Raw genomic sequence first — 19,015 nt, 5'->3', positions numbered from 1 at the left:
TTTGCTCATTGTTGAAGCCTGTACGGTGACCTATAGTTGTTAATGTCTGTGTCATTTTGGTCTTTTGTGGATAGTTGTCTCATTGGCAATCATACCACATCTTCTTTTTTATATAGCATGTTTAACACCCTAGACTACCCATGAGTGCTGATGATAAAACAGATTTAGGTTTTTAAACATCACTCCATCCCCTCTTATATTATTACCTTTCCAAACATTCTGTCTCAAGTGTATTACAGAGACATTTATAGAGCAAATGGACTCTATTATGTCATATTCTGGGTTAAAAAAGTATGAAAACCATTTCTACCTGTCCCCCAGAGTTATATGACATTTACATGGTATTTAAAATGGTTGTGGGTGTACTATCTAACCATCTCTATCATCCTATCTCTCTTCCATCTGAGTGGGACTTCAGCACAAAGTGATGCTTAACTGGATTACAGGTCTGATTTTAATAGTTAATGTACAATTTAAAACAGAAACAGATCACAAAAGTCAAAATAAAATACAAGCAGGTACCTTATATAAAGAAACAAGTTCTTTCGATGACATTTACTGATAGGATAAGAACTCAAGGAGATGGAAATAAATTTGGATTTACTGTTTGTCCTAAATTCTTTATTTAACCAACATTACAAATGTTTATTTCTTCAACTGCCTAGATTAGAGACTATTTCTTCAACAGCATAGATTAGAGACTATTTTTTTCAACAGCACATGTTTAAAGACTGTCTTCAAGACCAATAACCATGTTTCCAGTTAGTTTGAAACAAAACTCTGGATTTTCAAAACTGGTGCAAGCAAATTCTCATAGACACACAGCATTAGAGACTTCATAAAAAATTGCCCATACATTTAGTTATGTATAAGGATTTCAACCTGGATGATATATAGACATATGTTTTAGTGTAGCGTCTTCCATCATGTACTTACCTCTTCATAAAACTTTAACTGAGGGACAGATTCATCACAGATTTGTTCACAATATTCCTTAAATAATAAAAATCCTGAAAAAGATACAGATTAATAACTTAGAGATTGTTTTGTTTATTACAGATCCAATGCTAGGTGTCATTACAGTATAAATTTGTGAATGGAAATGGAGAATGTGTCAAAGAGACAACAACCCTGGTTACCCAACCGAAGAGCTGAAAACAGCCTGAGCCCACCAATGGGTCTTCAATACAGTGAGAAAATCCCACACCCAGAGGCGTGCTTCAGCTGGCCCCTATGTATATAAAAAGATTAAAATATTATGTTCAGGCCATCAATCTGAACTTTGTTTATGATCAGCATGTTTAAATGCATCATTTGAGTTTAAAACAAACTCAGAATTATATGATATAATATAATGACTTTAACAAATATTCTGTGAAATTTCTTCATGTTATGGATTGAGCATGTTACTTTGTCTGTTCTGTGCATTGAGCATATAACTGTGTGTATGCTTTATTGTGCAGTGCACATGTTTGTTTGTCTTGAATGTGTATTGTACATGTTACTTTGTATGTGGTGTATATTGCATATATATATATATGTTAGTCTGGCTGTGTTATGTACGGATCAAGTTATTTTGAGTTGTATTGTGCATTGCACATGTTACTTTCTCTTGTGTGTTTTGAGCATATTACTTTGTGTATGTTACTGTGTATGCAGTGTAGTCTGGTGTGCATTGAGCATTGTATTGTGTTTGTGTTATGATGTGCATTTAGCATTGTAGTGTGTTTGTGTTATGATGTGCATTGAGCATTGTAGTGTGTTTGTGTTATGCTCTGTATTGATCATTGTAGTGTGTTTGTGTTATGCTGTGCATTTAGCATTGTAGTGTGTTTGTGTTATGCTCTGCATTGATCATTGTAGTGTGTTTGTGTTATGCTATGCATTTAGCATTGTAGTGTGTTTGTGTTATGCTGTGCATTGAGCATTGTAGTGTGTTTGTGTTATGCTGTGCATTGATCATTGTAGTGTGTTTGTGTTATGCTGTGCATTGATCATTGTAGTGTGTTTGTGTTATGCTGTGCATTGAGCATTGTATTGTGTTTGTGTTATGCTGTGCATTGAGCATTGTATTGTGTTTGTGTTATGCTGTGCATTGATCATTGTAGTGTGTTTGTAATATGCTGTGCATTGAGCATTGTAGTGTGTTTGTGTTATGCTCTGCATTGATCATTGTAGTGTGTTTGTGTTATGCTGTGCATTTAGCATTGTAGTGTGTTTGTGTTATGCTGTGCATTGAGCATTGTAGTGTGTTTGTGTTATGCTGTGCATTGAGCATTGTATTGTGTTTGTGTTATGCTGTGCATTGAGCATTGTAGTGTGTTTGTGTTATGCTGTGCATTAAGCATTGTATTGTGTTTGTGTTATGCTGTGCATTGATCATTGTAGTGTGTTTGTGTTATGCTGTGCATTGAGCATTGTAGTGTGTTTGTGTTATGCTGTGCATTAAGCATTGTAGTGTGTTTGTGTTATGCTGTGCATTGATCATTGTAGTGTGTTTGTGTTATGCTGTGCATTGAGCATTGTAGTGTGTTTGTGTTATGCTGTGCATTGATCATTGTAGTGTGTTTGTGTTATGCTGTGCATTGAGCATTGTATTGTGTTTGTGTTATGATGTGCATTAAGCATTGTATTGTGTTTGTGTTATGCTGTGCATTGATCATTGTAGTGTGTTTGTGTTATGATGTGCATTAAACATTGTATTGTGTTTGTGTTATGATGTGCATTGAGCATTGTGTGTTTGTGTTATGATGTGCATTGATCATTGTAGTGTGTTTGTGTTATGCTGTGCATTGATCATTGTATTGTGTTTGTGTTATGATGTGCATTGAGCATTGTAGTGTGTTTGTGTTATGCTGTGCATTGAGCATTGTGTGTTTGTGTTATGATGTGCATTGAGCATTGTAGTGTGTTTGTGTTATGATGTGCATTGAGCATGTTACCTTGTCCTTGGTGTGCATTGAGTTTTTTACTTTGCTTGACTTGTGCAATGAGTATGTGACTTTGTTTGATGTGTGCATTTAGCATGTTGATTGTGTTATGTTGTGTATTAAGCATTTTATTCTGTATGTGTACTGTTTCACATTGAGCATGTTTCTTTAATTGTGTTGTGTTGTGTATTGAGCATTTTATTCTGTATGTGTTATGTTTCGCACTGAGCATTGTATTTTGTTTGTGTTGTGTTGTGCATAAAGCATGTTATTCTGTAGGTGTTATGTTGTGCTTTGAATATGTTTTTTTGTTTGTGTTATGTTGTGCATTAAACACATTACTTAATTTTTGTTATGTTGTGCATTGAACACTTTTCTTTGACTGTGTAATGTTTTGCTTTGAGCATTTCTTCTGTATGTAAGACGTTGTTGTTACGTTGTGCATTGAACACGTTACTATGATAGTGTTATGTTGTGCTTTGGGCATGTTCTTCTGTATGTGTTATGTTGTGCATTGAACACTTTTCTTTGACTGTGTTTTGTTTTGCTTTGAGCATATCTTCTGTATGTAAGACGTTGTTGTTACGTTGTGCATTGAACACGTTACTTTGATAGTGTTATGTTGTGCTTTGGGCATGTTCTTCTGTATGTGTTATGTTGTGCATTGAACACTTTTCTTTGACTGTGTTATGTTTTGCTTTGAGCATTTCTTCTGTATGTAAGACGTTGTTGTTACGTTGTGTATTGAACATGTTACTATGATAGTGTTATGTTTTGCTTTGGGCATGTTCTTCTGTATGTGTTATATTGTGTATTGAACATGTTACTTTGATAGTGTTATGTTGTGCTTTGGGCATGTTCTTCTGTGTGTGTTATGTTGCGTATTGAACATGTTACTATGATAGTGTTTATTGTGCATTTAGCATTTTTTTTTTTTCTATATGTGTTATGTTTTGCATTGAAGATGTTTCTTTGTTTCTGCTATGTTGCCATTGAGCATGTTATTCTGTATGTGTTATGTTGTACATTTGGGCATGTTATTTTGTTAGACTGATGTGCATTGAGCATGATACTTTGTATGTGTTATGTTATGCATTGAACATGTTACTTAGTGCTATGTTTATCACTGAGCATGCTTGTCTGAGCTGGGTTTGTCAATTAATGTGCACTAAGCGTGCTAGTTAGTCTGATGATGTGCACTTGGCAAAACATGTTGTGCATTGAGCATGTTACTTAATCACCAGAGTGCATTTGTGGTGTGCATACAGTTTTCCTTGTTATGTAAATTTATAAAAAACAACACAATTACAAATTACATCTTAAGCACTGGAATTTCTACAAAACAGCAAAATAATCTTAATTAATAAATACTAATTACTTTTGCACATTCTATTTGAAACTTAAGCAGTTTACAGATTGTTTGGTAATGTAATGTAGTTTCAAATATAGACATGTTTCTTGGGTCAGGTTGTTGTCTCTTTGAAACATTCCCCATTTCGATTCTCTAGTCTTCCAAATACTGTGTGCATGCATAGATTCCTGGTAGTCAGATATTAACTTACATTGTAAATACAGCCAGACATTATTTTAGTTAGCTAATGGCAATGGTCACGTTTACTCAATTTTAGTACTATTTTACTATGTATACAATGTATGAGGAAACTAACTATACATAAAAGTTCCATAAAGTTCTGAAAATATTTCCAATAAATCTTTGACATAACTATCTCCATGACAACTAACAATAAAATTCTGTGAGCAGCTTTTAATATTGTCCATAAATAGTTTTCTTAAGTCATATATATAGAAATCATTGGATAATTAAATTCCATCATGCATCAATTTTACTTTGGAGTTTTAAATGCCAAATAGTTAACTAGAGTGAAGCACATATATACAAAATGTATAAGAATAAACAAGTTCTGTTGGTTGGGTTGTTGTCTCTTTGACATATATTACCTATTTCCATTCTCAATTCTATATGATATACATGAAGGGAATATGTACACCATTTATCATTTATCTTAATTTATCTTAAACATGTAAAAAAAAATATATAAACTACATAAAGAATACAATACAACTGTAGAGAATACTACTTGAATTTCATCATGTTAATATAAAGGCAAATATATAATACATGTACATGTAGATTAAATTATTTTAATTATTTAGAAAATTTAATGTAACTTTTTATATACATTATAAAGATACCAAAAGGAATATTTTAACACATAATTAATTGAAACCAAACTGACAGTGGCTTGGCAAAAAAAAAAAGAAAACAAACAATGTAAGCCTACTTTTGACATTTATTTAGGAATTATTGAACTAGTTTGTAAAGAATGATTAGAAATTCACTTTATCAGTATTTTCAATTTTTTTTAACGCCCTTAAATGTACAAGGTATGTCTAATGTGATAAAAGACCAAGTACATTTGTACATGTCCTGTACCTACATGACCTAGTGGCTAGAGTTTTAATTTAAATGAAAGTTGCTATGTACAAATTAAAGCTGTCCTATATAGAGGGAGGGCAGGACCTATTTCGGGACGTCAGGATCAGGTGTTTATAAGCTGGGGATCGTCCCTATCGGGATCCAGGATTTCTTTTTTCGAATTTCGGGATGTCAGTATTTAATTTTTTTTAATTTGGGACCTCAGGATTTCATGATGTTAAGCCCAGGATTTCGGTATCAGGACCCCTCTGAACCCCCCTCTATATACTCTCACATTTATTGGGTGACCTAATTAAACCTCAATTTATTTCTTTTTGTTTATTTTTTAGAAGTTAGAATAACCAAAATAAATAATCAATAAGGCAAATCAAAATAATTGCATTTAGAATTTTTTACAATGTCATGTATGTACGTAGCTATAGGTCATAGGGTAAAAAAATGTGTCGCCAACCAGAATATATTGATTTCAATACTTTTGGTCATTCTATATGTTGAAGAAAAATGCTATGGTCAAAACTTAAGATTAGCAATTGTGGTTTAATCATATGAAGCCATGGACATAAAGACTATATCATGACTATTTTTTTTACATGTATGCGACCTAAAAAAAGATACAATGTATGTGTAAAGCGAAGACTTATAGATATCTGCAAGTTTATCAAATTCCTAATTAAGCAAAATATTGAGATAAAAGCATTTGTGACGAGGAAACTGACTATGATTGCTCATAAAAATATGCTTAATTGTTCATGACTTACGATCAATCTTAGTTGTAAGTTTTTTTTGTGAAACCGACTACTGATGTGCAATTCTAAATGTACATTTTTAATAAAAAAAGAGATGAAAGAATCAATATGTATATGTACTATAAGCCTTTCATGTAGTTATTGTACATTTAAGGAATGACTGTAATATTTTTTCTGTCTATGAAGAAATAACATAAACAAGAGGCTCTCAAGAGCCTAAATCGCTCACCTTAATTCTTTTGGTTAAATCTCTCATCAATGATTATTTTGGCTTTTCAATTTATTTAAATGTTTTTGGATCGTCCTTTTTTCTTCAAAAGCCAAAAAAAATAATCATTTTCTCCTATGTTCTATTTTAGCCATAGGAGCTATGTTTCTTGACATACAAGGAAATAAAATATAAAATTTATACTAGATACTCTGAAACTCATTTAGCCTAAGTTTGGCTGAAATTGATACAGCAGTTTCAAAGGAGAAGATTTTTTAAAGTAAGTCAACATGATGAACAAATTGTGAAAAAAAGTCTTTAAAGGGCAATAACTCCTTAAGGGGTCAATTGACAATTTTGGTCAAATTGACTTAATTGAAGATCTTACTTTGCTGAACATTATTGCTGTTTACAGTTTATTTCTATCTATAATTATATTCAAGATAATAAACAAAAACAGCAAAATTTCCTTAAAATTATCAATTCAGGGGCAGCAACCCAACAACAGATTGTCTGATTCATCTGAAAATTTCAGGGCAGATAGATCTTGACCTGATAAACAATTTTACCCAACGTCAGATTTGCTCTAAATGCTTTGGTTTTTGAGTTATAAGCCAAAAACTGCATTTGACCCCTATGTTCTATTTTTAGCAATGGCGACCATGTTTGTAGATAGATCATAACTTCGGATACAATTTACAAACTAGATACCCTAAGGAACATTCAGTTAAAGTATGGAAGTATTTGGCCCAGTAGTTTCAGAGGAGAAGATTTTTGTAAAAGATTACTAAGATTTACGAAAAATGGTTAAAAATTGACTATAAAGGGCAATAACTCCTAAAGGGGTCAACTGACCATTTCCGTCATGTTGACTTATTTGTAAATCTTACTTTGCTGAACATTATTGTTGTTTACAGTTTATCTCTATCTATAATAATATTCAAGATAATAACCAAAAACAGCAAAATTTCTTTAAAATTACCAATTCAGGGGCAGTAACCCAACAACAGGTTGTCTGATTCATCTGAAAATTTCAGGGCAGATAGATCTTGACCTGATAAACAATTTTACCCAACGTCAGATTTGCTCTAAATGCTTTGGTTTTTGAGTTATAAGCCAAAAACTGCATTTGACCCCTATGTTCTATTTTTAGCAATGGCGACCATGTTTGTAGATAGATCATAACTTCGGATACAATTTACAAACTAGATACCCTAAGGAACATTCAGTTAAAGTATGGAAGTATTTGGCCCAGTAGTTTCAGAGGAGAAGATTTTTGTAAAAGATTACTAAGATTTACGAAAAATGGTTAAAAATTGACTATAAAGGGCAATAACTCCTAAAGGGGTCAACTGACCATTTCCGTCATGTTGACTTATTTGTAAATCTTACTTTGCTGAACATTATTCCTGTTTACAGTTTATCTCTATCTATAATAATATTCAAGATAATAACCAAAAACAGCAAAATTTCCTTAAAATTACCAATTCAGGGGCAGCAACCCAACAACGGGTTGTCTGATTCATCTGAAAATTTCAGGGCAGATAGATCTTGACCTGATAAACAATATTACCCCCCAGTCAGATTTGATCTAAATGCTTTGGTTTTTGAGTTATAAGCCAAAAACTGCATTTGACCCCTATGTTCTATTTTTAGCAATGGCGACCATGTTTGTTGATAGATCATAACTTCGGATACAATTTACAAACTAGATACCCTAAGGAACATTCAATTAAAGTTTGGAAGTATTTGGCCCAGTAGTTTCAGAGGAGAAGATTTTTGTAAAAGAATACTAAGATTTACGAAAAATGGTTAAAAATTGACTATAAAGGGCAATAACTCCTAAAGGGGTCAACTGACCATTTCCGTCATGTTGACTTATTTGTAAATCTTACTTTCCTGAACATTATTGCTGTTTACAGTTTATCTCTATCTATAATAATATTCAAGATAATAACCAAAAACAGCAAAATTTCCTTAAAATTACCAATTCAGGGGCAGCAACCCAACAACGGGTTGTCTGATTCATCTGAAAATTTCAGGGCAGATAGATCTTGACCTGATAAACAATATTACCCCAGTCAGATTTGCTCTAAATGCTTTGGTTTTTGAGTTATAAGCCAAAAACTGCATTTGACCCCTATGTTCTATTTTTAGCAATGGCGACCATGTTTGTTGATACATCAAAACTTCGGATACAATTTATAAATTAGATACCCTAAGGAACATTCAGTTAAAGTTTGAAAGTATTTGGCCCAGTAGTTTCAGAGGAGAAGATTCTTGAAATAGTTTACGACGACAGACGACAGACGACGGACGACAGACGACGGACGACGACGGACGCCAAGTGATGGCATAAGCTCACTTGTCCCTTCGGGACAGGTGAGCTAAAAATGTGGTGCACATTGAATAACACGCGTTGCGGGTTATTTAACAGTGTGCACCACATTTTTTATGTTATTTCGAATAGACAGGAAAAATATTGAAGTCATTTCTTATAATTTAATTCTTAATTCCATTTTAAACCGTAGAAAACCATGAAAAAACGTTGATGACGTCACGGTCACATGACTAAATTATGTCTATGGGCTGAAAACAAAATAACGTCAGCCAATCAGAAGACATGTTTAATCCAAAATTAAATTATATATGTACTAAGAACTTGTATTAGCCACTCTTCCATATTGATTACATAAAGTAATTTCACAGAAAATATTCATAAAATGTGTATGGTAAGAGAGGGGCATGGGGTCAGAGGTGTATCATCCCCTATTTCCAGAAAAATTAACGCTGATGCTTGTAAACCGAATTCCCATAAAAATCAAGGAAAATTTAGGTAAAAATTCCCCAAGTCCTGATACATTGTAAGTGTAAATCCTGAACTCAAGCATATAAAAGGACAAGTCCTGACATCCTGTAAAAGCTTTTTACGCCTGCCTTGGAAAGTATAAATGTTCCTCACAGAAATAAAAATCAACAGTCCCATATACATGTACATGTATATTAACGAGATAGATTAGACAAGCTTTAAGAATTATTTAGATTGAATTTGATTTAACAACAAAATTTTGTAAGGATTATAAAATCAAATTGAACAGTGTATTGTAATTTTCAATTTTATTCTGAATTCATAACAAAGCTTCTAAATAAAATTTAAAAAAAAACAAGAACTAGCGAGTTCTAGCCATGATAACCAATTCATATTTTATTATTAAATTACCTGTAAAATTAATTACTTAATGTGATTTCATAATAGCGAGATTGTTTACATTTGCACATGTACATTATAACAAGAAATTGTATGTTTCTTGATCATAAATACATGTATAGGCCTAAATATTATGAGATTATAAAAAAGTTATTAGAATACAATGTATGTTATAATTTAATAAATATCTTGTGATTATATCTGTTAATTGCATCAAACATCCATTGTTTCAGAGTAAATATATTACTTTCATTTTGTATTTTTACAGGTGTTTACTCTCAGATGGAAATATTTTAAACAGATCAACATGGAAACCTCTTAATTTCCAAATTAAAATTAAGTATATAAATATTTGTTGAAACAATTTATATCATAATATTGTTTATTGCACTCTTGTTAATTCATAATTGATTGTTAATTACTGAAGCATTCAGTTATAATCCTATTACACTGAATTTACAATTATCTGGACTTGTGTACACATTATCAGTGTATTGATGAATAATCAGGAGAAAGATTATGTTATGTAGATGTATCTGATGTTGCGCGCAGCCGCCGCATCACTTCCGCAAACACACTTGTAACTCACCTAATTTTTGTCCAAATATTTTGTCAAACTTTATTTCACCCATTTTCGTCAAATGTTTATTCATAACACTCTTCACACTGAAAAATATTAAGACAATAAATATTATCATATCATTTATCATCAATAAAGCAGACGATAAATTACATGGTGTCAAACTGGGTTTTAACAGAACCCGAGCAGGTGCCCGTTTGCTCCGCTACGTACCTTGGATCAGGAAGGATGATTTTCTTGCTTGCTCTGGCGGCTGGAGTTGATTTAGACTTCTCCATCGCCATGAGATAGCTGACATCAGCCAACACAGCCTCCAAGTCGGCCATTTTTACAAAAATATAGATCACAAAACTGTGCGATCTATCCCGAAGATCGATTTTACACCAAGTGTGTAATGAATTTTTATCCTTCCTTACTGGTACTCCATTCTTTTTGGCCTACATTTTATTAACACATATATTCCCTCGAATATTAAATAATATTTTAACCATATAATCCTTCATCTATATTGCTTTGCTTAAGATAATTCAAATATGTACATATGTAAATGTATTAATCAGTAAATGAGGAGCTTGCAAAGGCGACTGGGAAAAGAGGTCGGGGCGTGCTATTGGCCAGATGCGGAACCGACCTTTGTTGATCGATTATTAAAAACTTTAGAAAATCTAAACAAATACACTTTCGTTAAAGATTAAATCTTCAGATTTACGTCAATAATAACGATTTGTCAATAAAAACTACAATATGATGAGAGAATAATTTTCTAGAACTGGTTCAAGTAGCCTTTGTGATCCGAGTGTGAAAATTTTGTTATACTTTGATATACTACGTAATTTCTGCACATTTGGGAGTTAAATTTTCACTTTAGAATTATTCAATATTTCAGTATATAATTTTTAAATATCAGGAAATAATTTACCAAACGCATGCAATCTCAGTTTATTTCGAAAGACACATTATAAAGAAATTTAAGTACTAGTTTATTGTGGCTTTGCCGAAAATTAAAACTACATGTGTATATTAATATTTTCCGAAATTCACATCTTTGAAATACGACGAAATTTCTGTACCAGTTGTAGTTCGTTGGGCTGTTTTTTTGGGTTTTTTTTTTTTTTTTTGTATTCAGTATTATTACACGTTTCTATAAATCGATCAACTATGGCTGAGACGATCATGAACTTTTTTAAATACATCAATTGGCTAGAGGTATAGAGGTTCCCCTGGCCTTTGTTAATCTTGTATTCTTTTTAATTTTAGTTTCTTGTGTATAATTTGGAGCCGAGTATGACGTTCATTATCACTTAACTAGTATACATATTTGTTAAGGGGCCAGTTGAAGGACTCCTCCAGGTGCGGGAGTTTCTAGCTGCATTGAAGACCCATTGGTGGTATTCGGCTGTTGTCTGCTCTATATGATCGGGCTGTTGTCTCTTTGACACATTCCACATTTCCATTCGCAATCATATTCTAAACGAAGATTTTTATACAATTTTTAGGTTCGTATTCATTTTTGTTTTCCATCAAAACCAGACTTTGTTTTGTCTTAGGAATCGATACAGTAACAAGTTCCAAAAGAGTGAAGTTTTTTAAATCATGTTTCAGGATTATTTTTTTCATTATCATTTATTTTTATCAGTATGATAAGAGAGGCTGTTTAATTTATTCATAGTTTTGATAGGACATATACTTATTTAGTAGATATTTCATATAGGACAGAAACTTTTTTTGGTACATTCAGAGGTTAGGACATAGATTTTTTTAAAGGGAGAAATATGAATTGCACCGGTCCCAACCTCCAATAAATAGTGACCGGTCCCCGACATGCTTCAGTGATTTCCTACATAATCAACCAAATTTTTCAAACAAAAAGAGGGCGGCCCCTGCCCCAGGCTAAATCCGCCACTGTATACCGTGGTTGTTTCAGTGATTTTGTAAATGACAAGATATGGACTTGTGTAATTGACTCCATAAACAGATTGCGCTCTTCGAAATTATTTATATTCAAGATATAAATAATAAAATTAGCGGTACCATTTTTTTTTTTTTTTTTTTGCACCAGATGCACATTTTGACGATAAATGTCTCTTAATTTCGTGATTCTCGAGGCCGACATATTTACGTAGCTTTACTAAAAATATCAAATAAACTTATCATGTTCCAAAAAATGAGGTGAAGACTAGATAAACTAAGCAGGAAATACAGGTACACCTCAAAATCATCCAATACAGTTGACATATTGCTTATCAAAAACCGTAACAAAAAAAACTTAACATTGACGAATGAACCATGAAAATGATGTCAAGGTCAGATGATACAAGCCAGACAGAAATATACCTTAGTTACAATCCTTCCATACAACAAATGTGGTTAACCTATTGCTAATAAAGGGAAAATAAAAAGACCAAATACACAAAAACTTACCTTTAGACTACTTAACCACGAAAATGAGGTCACGGTCACATGATACCTGCCAGTTGGACATGTACACATAACAATCACGGAATGCCATACGCAAATATGATAGACCTATTACTTATAGTATTTGATATATGGACTTGACCACAAAAACTTGTATAATGGTTCATGAATTGAGATCAAGGTCAGATGCAAACTGTTTGGTGGGCATGAGTACATTGCAAGGGTTTGCACATTCTAAATATAATTATCCTATTACTGGTACTCATAATATGAAAGAAATAAACTTAATAACAAGAGTCGTATTTTCATCCCAATACCGAAGTACTGCATCGTTCTTTCATTGAGTCAAAAATTGAGTTATAATTATCGGCTCGTTCCATCGAGCCCTTTCTAGTAAAAAAGACATAGGCAATCAAGGAGGATTTGGTGAATGATTATACTAGTATATAGGGAATCACTGAAGCATGACTGGAGCGGGGGCCCTAAGTTTAGTCTTACCCTTCCGGAGCACCTGAGTACCCCTAGTTTTTGGTGGGGTTCGTGTTATTTATTCTTTAGTTTTCTATGTTGTGTCATGTGTACTATTGTTTGTCTGTTTGTCTTTTTCATTTTTAGCCATGGCGTTGTCAGTTTATTTTCGATTTATGAGTTTGACTGTCCTTTTGGTATCCGTTTCGTCCCTTTTTTAGTCAATGCCCCCCCCCCCCCTTTTTGAAAAGTTCTGGATACGCCACTGTTAGATAAATTTGAAATGCCCACTATGTTTATGTATTAGTGTCTGAAATCAGAATTACTCACTGCACCACTTAAAATGAGAACAATTGCATGAAAAAAAAGAGGGAAAACTACATATTAGAGGTAAAGTTGCAGGGGCGGATCCAGCCATTTTAAAAAGGGGAGGTTCTCAACCCAGATAAAAGGGGGGTTTCAAGCTATATGGCCCCATTCAAACGCATTGATCGGCCATAAAAAGGGGGTTCAACCCCCGGAAAACCCACTCCCCTTGATCCGACAATGCGTTGTGTTGGAAATCATTGGAAAATGTTTAGAATGTTTACGGAGGAACAGAATCATTAGTTGTCGTTTGTTGATGTGGTTCATAGGAGTTTCTCGTTTCTCGTTTTTTATATAGATTAAACCGTTGGTTTTCCCATTTGAACGGTTTTACACAAGTCTTTTTTGATGCCCTTTATAGCTTGCTGTTCGGTATGAGCCAATGCTCCGTGTTGAAGACCTTAGTTTTACATATAATGGATTACTTTTACAAATTGTGACTCGAGTGAGAGTGTTGTCTCATTGCCGGCACTCATACCACATTCTCTTATATCTATTCAACTGAGATGATTTAAATTTGCTTCTATGCTCGACCTCTTAACTGTGCATTTATCCTTTGTGAATGTGGGATGCAATGCGGGACCTTATCAAATTACTAGATGTCCCAACTGCATTAGTTAAACAAGTTACTGTATCTAAGACTTTTTTTTTCTTTCTAAAGCAGCCATTGACGTTGAAAAGCACACAAAATTATAGATACCGCTATTTTTCTCTGAGCTTTGACGAAAATATGAACTTTTATGTTATGTTATGTGAGAAAATTCGCATGAGAATATTATCATGCAAAATTTTGAGGCAAACAGTGCGCTTCATTCAGAATTTCTACATTGTTACATGCTACTTGTCCTCTTCCAACTTGCGCGAATTATTGATGTCAAATAAGCAGTCTGTTCATCAACATTTTAGCCTCGTCAAACATGATTTATAGTTTATATTGGCAGGGGTTCTGAAAAAGGAAATCACCAATTCACCAACATTCCAACTGACTCCATTTTCAGAAAACGAATCTGTAACAAACATAAACTTTTAGCCACCGCTTTACAAGCAGAGCCAAATACAATGAAAGTCCCAACTATGTATTGGCTTCCGAAGCTACACAAAACCCCTTACAAATATAGATTTATTTCGTCTTCACGCCATTGTTCAACTACTAAATTGTCTATTCTTCTTACCAGCACACTTGGTACAATTAAAAACCTGATAATAAATTGTTCAAATAAGGCCTTCGAAAATAGTGGAATAAATTACTTTTGGAGTGTCAAGAACTCGTTGGAAGTACTTGATAAATTGCATGCTTATATTGGTGATTTTGAATCTGTTCAAAGTTTTGATTTTTCTACCCTGTATACCACATTGCCTCACATTCTCATTAAGAAAAAATTCACACACCTAATTAAATGGGCATTCAAAAAATCAGAATATGAATATATATGTTCAAACTCTTTTAGGTCATTTTTTAGTAGCAATAAACAAAAAAAACTATGTTAATTGGACATGCTTTGATACTATATATGCCCTTGAATTTTTACTAGATAACATTTTGTTCGCTTTGAGGATTCCGTATATCGTCAGATTATCGGAATTCCAATGGGGACTAACTGTGCACCACTTATTGCGGACCTGTTTTTGTATTGTTATGAGTTACAATTTATGACAAAAATAAGCAAAGACCCATCGAAACAACATCTGATAAACAAATTTAATAATACTTTTAGATATTTGGATGATATTTTGGCTCTCAATAATGACGACTTCAGTATGTATATTAATGAAATTTATCCTGTTGAACTTACTTTAAATAAAGCTAATACTAACAATGACCACTGCCCTTTTCTCGATCTTGATATTTATATCACTAATGGAAAGCTGAATACTAAAATTTATGATAAAAGGGATGATTTTTCATTTCCTATCGTTAATTATCCGTTTTTAGATGGTGACGTTCCCTTGTCACCATCTTACGGTGTTTATATATCTCAACTTGTACGATTCGCTCGTGTATGTAACAATGTTTTAGATTTTAACGAGAGAAATTTATGTATTACTGAAAAATTATTACACCAGGGTTTTCGATATCACAAACTAGTCAAAACATTTACTAAATTTAATCATCGGTATAAAGGCATCATTCGTAAATATAGCTCAACATGCAGACTTCTAATACGTTCAGGTATTTCACATCCAATTTTTCATGGAAATATTCTTTATAAAGCACAAAGGTGTCAGTATTCATCTCAGAAACTTACAAAACCTTTGAATAGACTTATTAAGAAGGGATATAAGTACGATACTGTTGTCAAGTCATTAAAGATTGCATATTTTGGCGTTAATATTGAGTCCCTGATAAGGTCTTTGCATCGGAACTAAACACATTTATTCTAAAAACCGTTGTTGGCATGACACGGGTTATGTTCTTCTCATATATGTTATGATGGTATGATACTAAACCCCTAACGGGAAGGATTATGCCTGATGTTCATATGATGAAATCATAATCTTTCAGTCAGTTTAATTGAAGTCTGGAGCTGGCATGTCAGTTAACTGCTAGTAGTCTGTTGTTATTTATGTATTATTGTCATTTTGTTTATTTTCTTTGGTTACATCTTCTGACATCAGACTCGGACTTCTCTTGAACTGAATTTTAATGTGCGTATTGTTATGCGTTTACTTTTCTACATTGGTTAGAGGTATAGGGGGAGGGTTGAGATCTCACAAACATGTTTAACCCCGCCGCATTTTTGCGCCTGTCCCAAGTCAGGAGCCTCTGGCCTTTGTTAGTCTTGTATTATTTTATTTTAGTTTCTTGTGTACAATTTGGAAATTAGTATGGCTTTCATTATCACTGGACTAGTATATATTTGTTTAGGGGCCAGCTGAAGGACGCCTCCGGGTGCGGGAATTTCTCGCTACATTGAAGACCTGTTGGTGACCCTCTACTGTTGTTTTTTATTTGGTCGGGTTGTTGTCTCTTTGACACATTCCCCATTTCCATTCTCAATTTTATTTTCAACTAACTTTCAATTACTAGCGTACTCTAAGATCGGAACTATGTGTCTTTTGTCACTTTGTTTGTTATTATTTTGTGATTTATGTCGATCTGATGAGTTTGGCTCTTTCCAGCTGATTTTTACAGTTAATATATATATGTTGTACAGTTACACCACGCCCAAGGTTTTAGGTGGTCTGCAAACAAGTTTAACACCGCCGTTTACAATGTGACCCTGCAAGGAGTCTGTTATTTGGGGGTTGTCGTTGGTTGCAGTCTGATATACTAGTATTTGTTTTTCATGTATTTTTTTTATCGTAAGTCAGAAAGTTGCTTTTCTTGATAGGATTAAGTTGTAAAATCGGGTCATTTTATAGCTGAACAGACTATTCACAAATTGATTACATCCACGTGTGTGTGTCTCTGTGGAACAATTGTCGTCTTGTTATCATTGGCCCACGTCTTCTTGTTTTCATATTCTTGAAACTTACACCATAAAAGATAGATTTACCAAGCAGTCGATAAAGACTGAGTCTGTTACTATGTTCATGCATCTATCAACATGCGATACCAGTATACGTTAAAAAAAATTCGTATCACTACCACAGATCAATATACTTACTGGAAGTGTGACTAGATTATCAAATCTCAAATTTAGCTATGCACAACGGCCTTGTATAAATGCCATGCTAGCCTGTAATGGGTCAGTTTTTCTTTTATTAATATAGGGACAGATTCATACATAATGCACTTACCTGGTAAATAAACATTATATACAAATGCAATAAGTCTTATTAATACATAGGGGACAAATAGAATTTAGAATGAAAATGGGGAATGTGTCAAAGAGAAAACAACCCGACCAAAGAGCAGACAACAGCCGAAGGCCACCAATGGGTCTTCAATGCAGCGAGAAACTGCCGAACCCGGAACGTGCTTCATCTGGCCCCTACACAAAAATTACTAGAGTAGTTCAGTTAAAATTGACGTCATACAAAACTCCGAAATAACTGACACACTAGAAACTTAAATTAAAAATCATACAAGACTAACAAAGGCTCCTGACTTGGAACAGGCGCAAAAACAGCTGCGGGTTAGTCACAGGCACTTGTCTCAGAAAAAAATTCCTAAATACTTTAATATTAAAGATGTTATATTAACATGCAAAAAAATCTGAGACAAGTGCCTGTGAGGTTAGTCTATTTTCCTCAAGCTGTTTCGGTATGATTTGGAACACGCTAAATGTCCAGACCGATAAGTAAGTAAATGAGTTCAACATTATTTTGATTCTTGATATTGAAATACCATTGAAGCATAAGCTCTCGTTAGCTTTTCATCGAGTATAAAAACTTGTACAATATCTAATAAAACAAAGCATAAGAGAATGTACCATGTAAATAAAAAGTGATAAAACACCACCTCAATAACTGTTGACTGTATCTGTAATATAAATTATGCCAATGAAGGCACACCTCTGCTGAGTAGTTTGGTACGAAAACGAATAAAATGTTTCTTCCAATACCACAGTGCAATATTTGCATCATATAAGTGTCGATAAAATCAGGTTTAATGTCAGTTTAAGCAGTACCAAAACTTTTACTATAATTACTATAAAAACGTATAAGAAGCACTAAGACATGTCACACTAATGGTAAAGTTTTTTTCCGAGTGAACCAACAGCCCAGTAGTCAATACGTTTGTGACAAAACGGGTTTGCTATGTCATTGAATTTTTAGCCTGCAATACTCTTCAACCTCGTACGTTATTGTACTTTTTTTCAATTGTGACTTATAATTTAAGTGTACACGTGTCTAGCGTTTACAATTTTAAGTCATCAGGTTATCTTTGATGAGTTTATTATAGGAACAGTATATCTATGTTAATATATATCAGCTCCTGGTTTATCCAAAAACAATACATACAAGACTAGACAAGACAATTCAACAATCAACAATCTAAGTCTTTCTGGCAGATGTTTTCAAAAGCGAACACAAATATGTTGTGATTGGTTATAAAAGTCCAAAGCAATGAACATTAGACCAATAACGCCAGTGACGTTGTTTTCAAGTTGGGGTACGAACAATAAAATTATCCATAGACATTAAGATTCTGAAACGGAGAATTGGCTGTATGCTTTAAATCTGCTTACTTTGTTTTTTTTTGTACTTTGAATTTACATGTGTTTAGAAGAACTTGATTGATAGATAGATAGTAATTTTATTAACTAATCATGGTGCCCAAAATTTGAGCTATACAATCAAATGAATTACAAAATAAAGCACAGAAAATGATTAGAATGATTAAAGTACATTTATTCAAAAAACACATGAATACACATTTACACTAATTAACCTGATATAAACCAAGTTATTGACAAAACATAGTTGTTATGGGTGCCACTGTGACCTGGAGAAATTACATAATTCTTTATAGTTCTAGGTCTATGGGAGACAACTCCTGATCAATTTTATTTCATATATATATATATATATATATATATATATATATATATATATATATATATATATATATATTAAGATTTACCAAACTTGGAAGCTTCTTTCAATCAAAAGACAGTACCGAGAGGGAAACATTATAAAAATTTTATATTTTATATATTATATATATATATATATATATATTTTTC

The 19,015-nt window shown here is 33.1% G+C and overlaps 1 protein-coding gene across 1 annotated transcript in view; it reads right to left on the bottom strand.

Annotated features, from left to right (window-relative positions):
* The window catches only part of LOC143076104 (G protein-coupled receptor kinase 3-like), a 117,942-nt gene extending 107,204 nt beyond the window's left edge, over positions 1-10,738 (bottom strand). Inside the window, exons 1-3 of the mRNA XM_076251743.1 lie at positions 10,344-10,738; positions 10,140-10,216; positions 937-1,010 (exon numbers count right to left, since the gene is read on the bottom strand). Coding sequence (XP_076107858.1) covers positions 937-1,010; positions 10,140-10,216; positions 10,344-10,456 — 264 coding nt within the window. The 5' untranslated portion in view covers positions 10,457-10,738. The remainder of the gene's footprint in view (positions 1-936; positions 1,011-10,139; positions 10,217-10,343) is intronic.
* Between the last annotated feature and the right edge of the window lie 8,277 nt (positions 10,739-19,015).

This window comes from Mytilus galloprovincialis, chromosome 5 (genome assembly GCF_965363235.1).
Source record: "Mytilus galloprovincialis chromosome 5, xbMytGall1.hap1.1, whole genome shotgun sequence".
NCBI lineage: Eukaryota > Metazoa > Mollusca > Bivalvia > Mytilida > Mytilidae > Mytilus > Mytilus galloprovincialis.
This window is presented reverse-complemented; position numbering and strand designations above follow the sequence as displayed.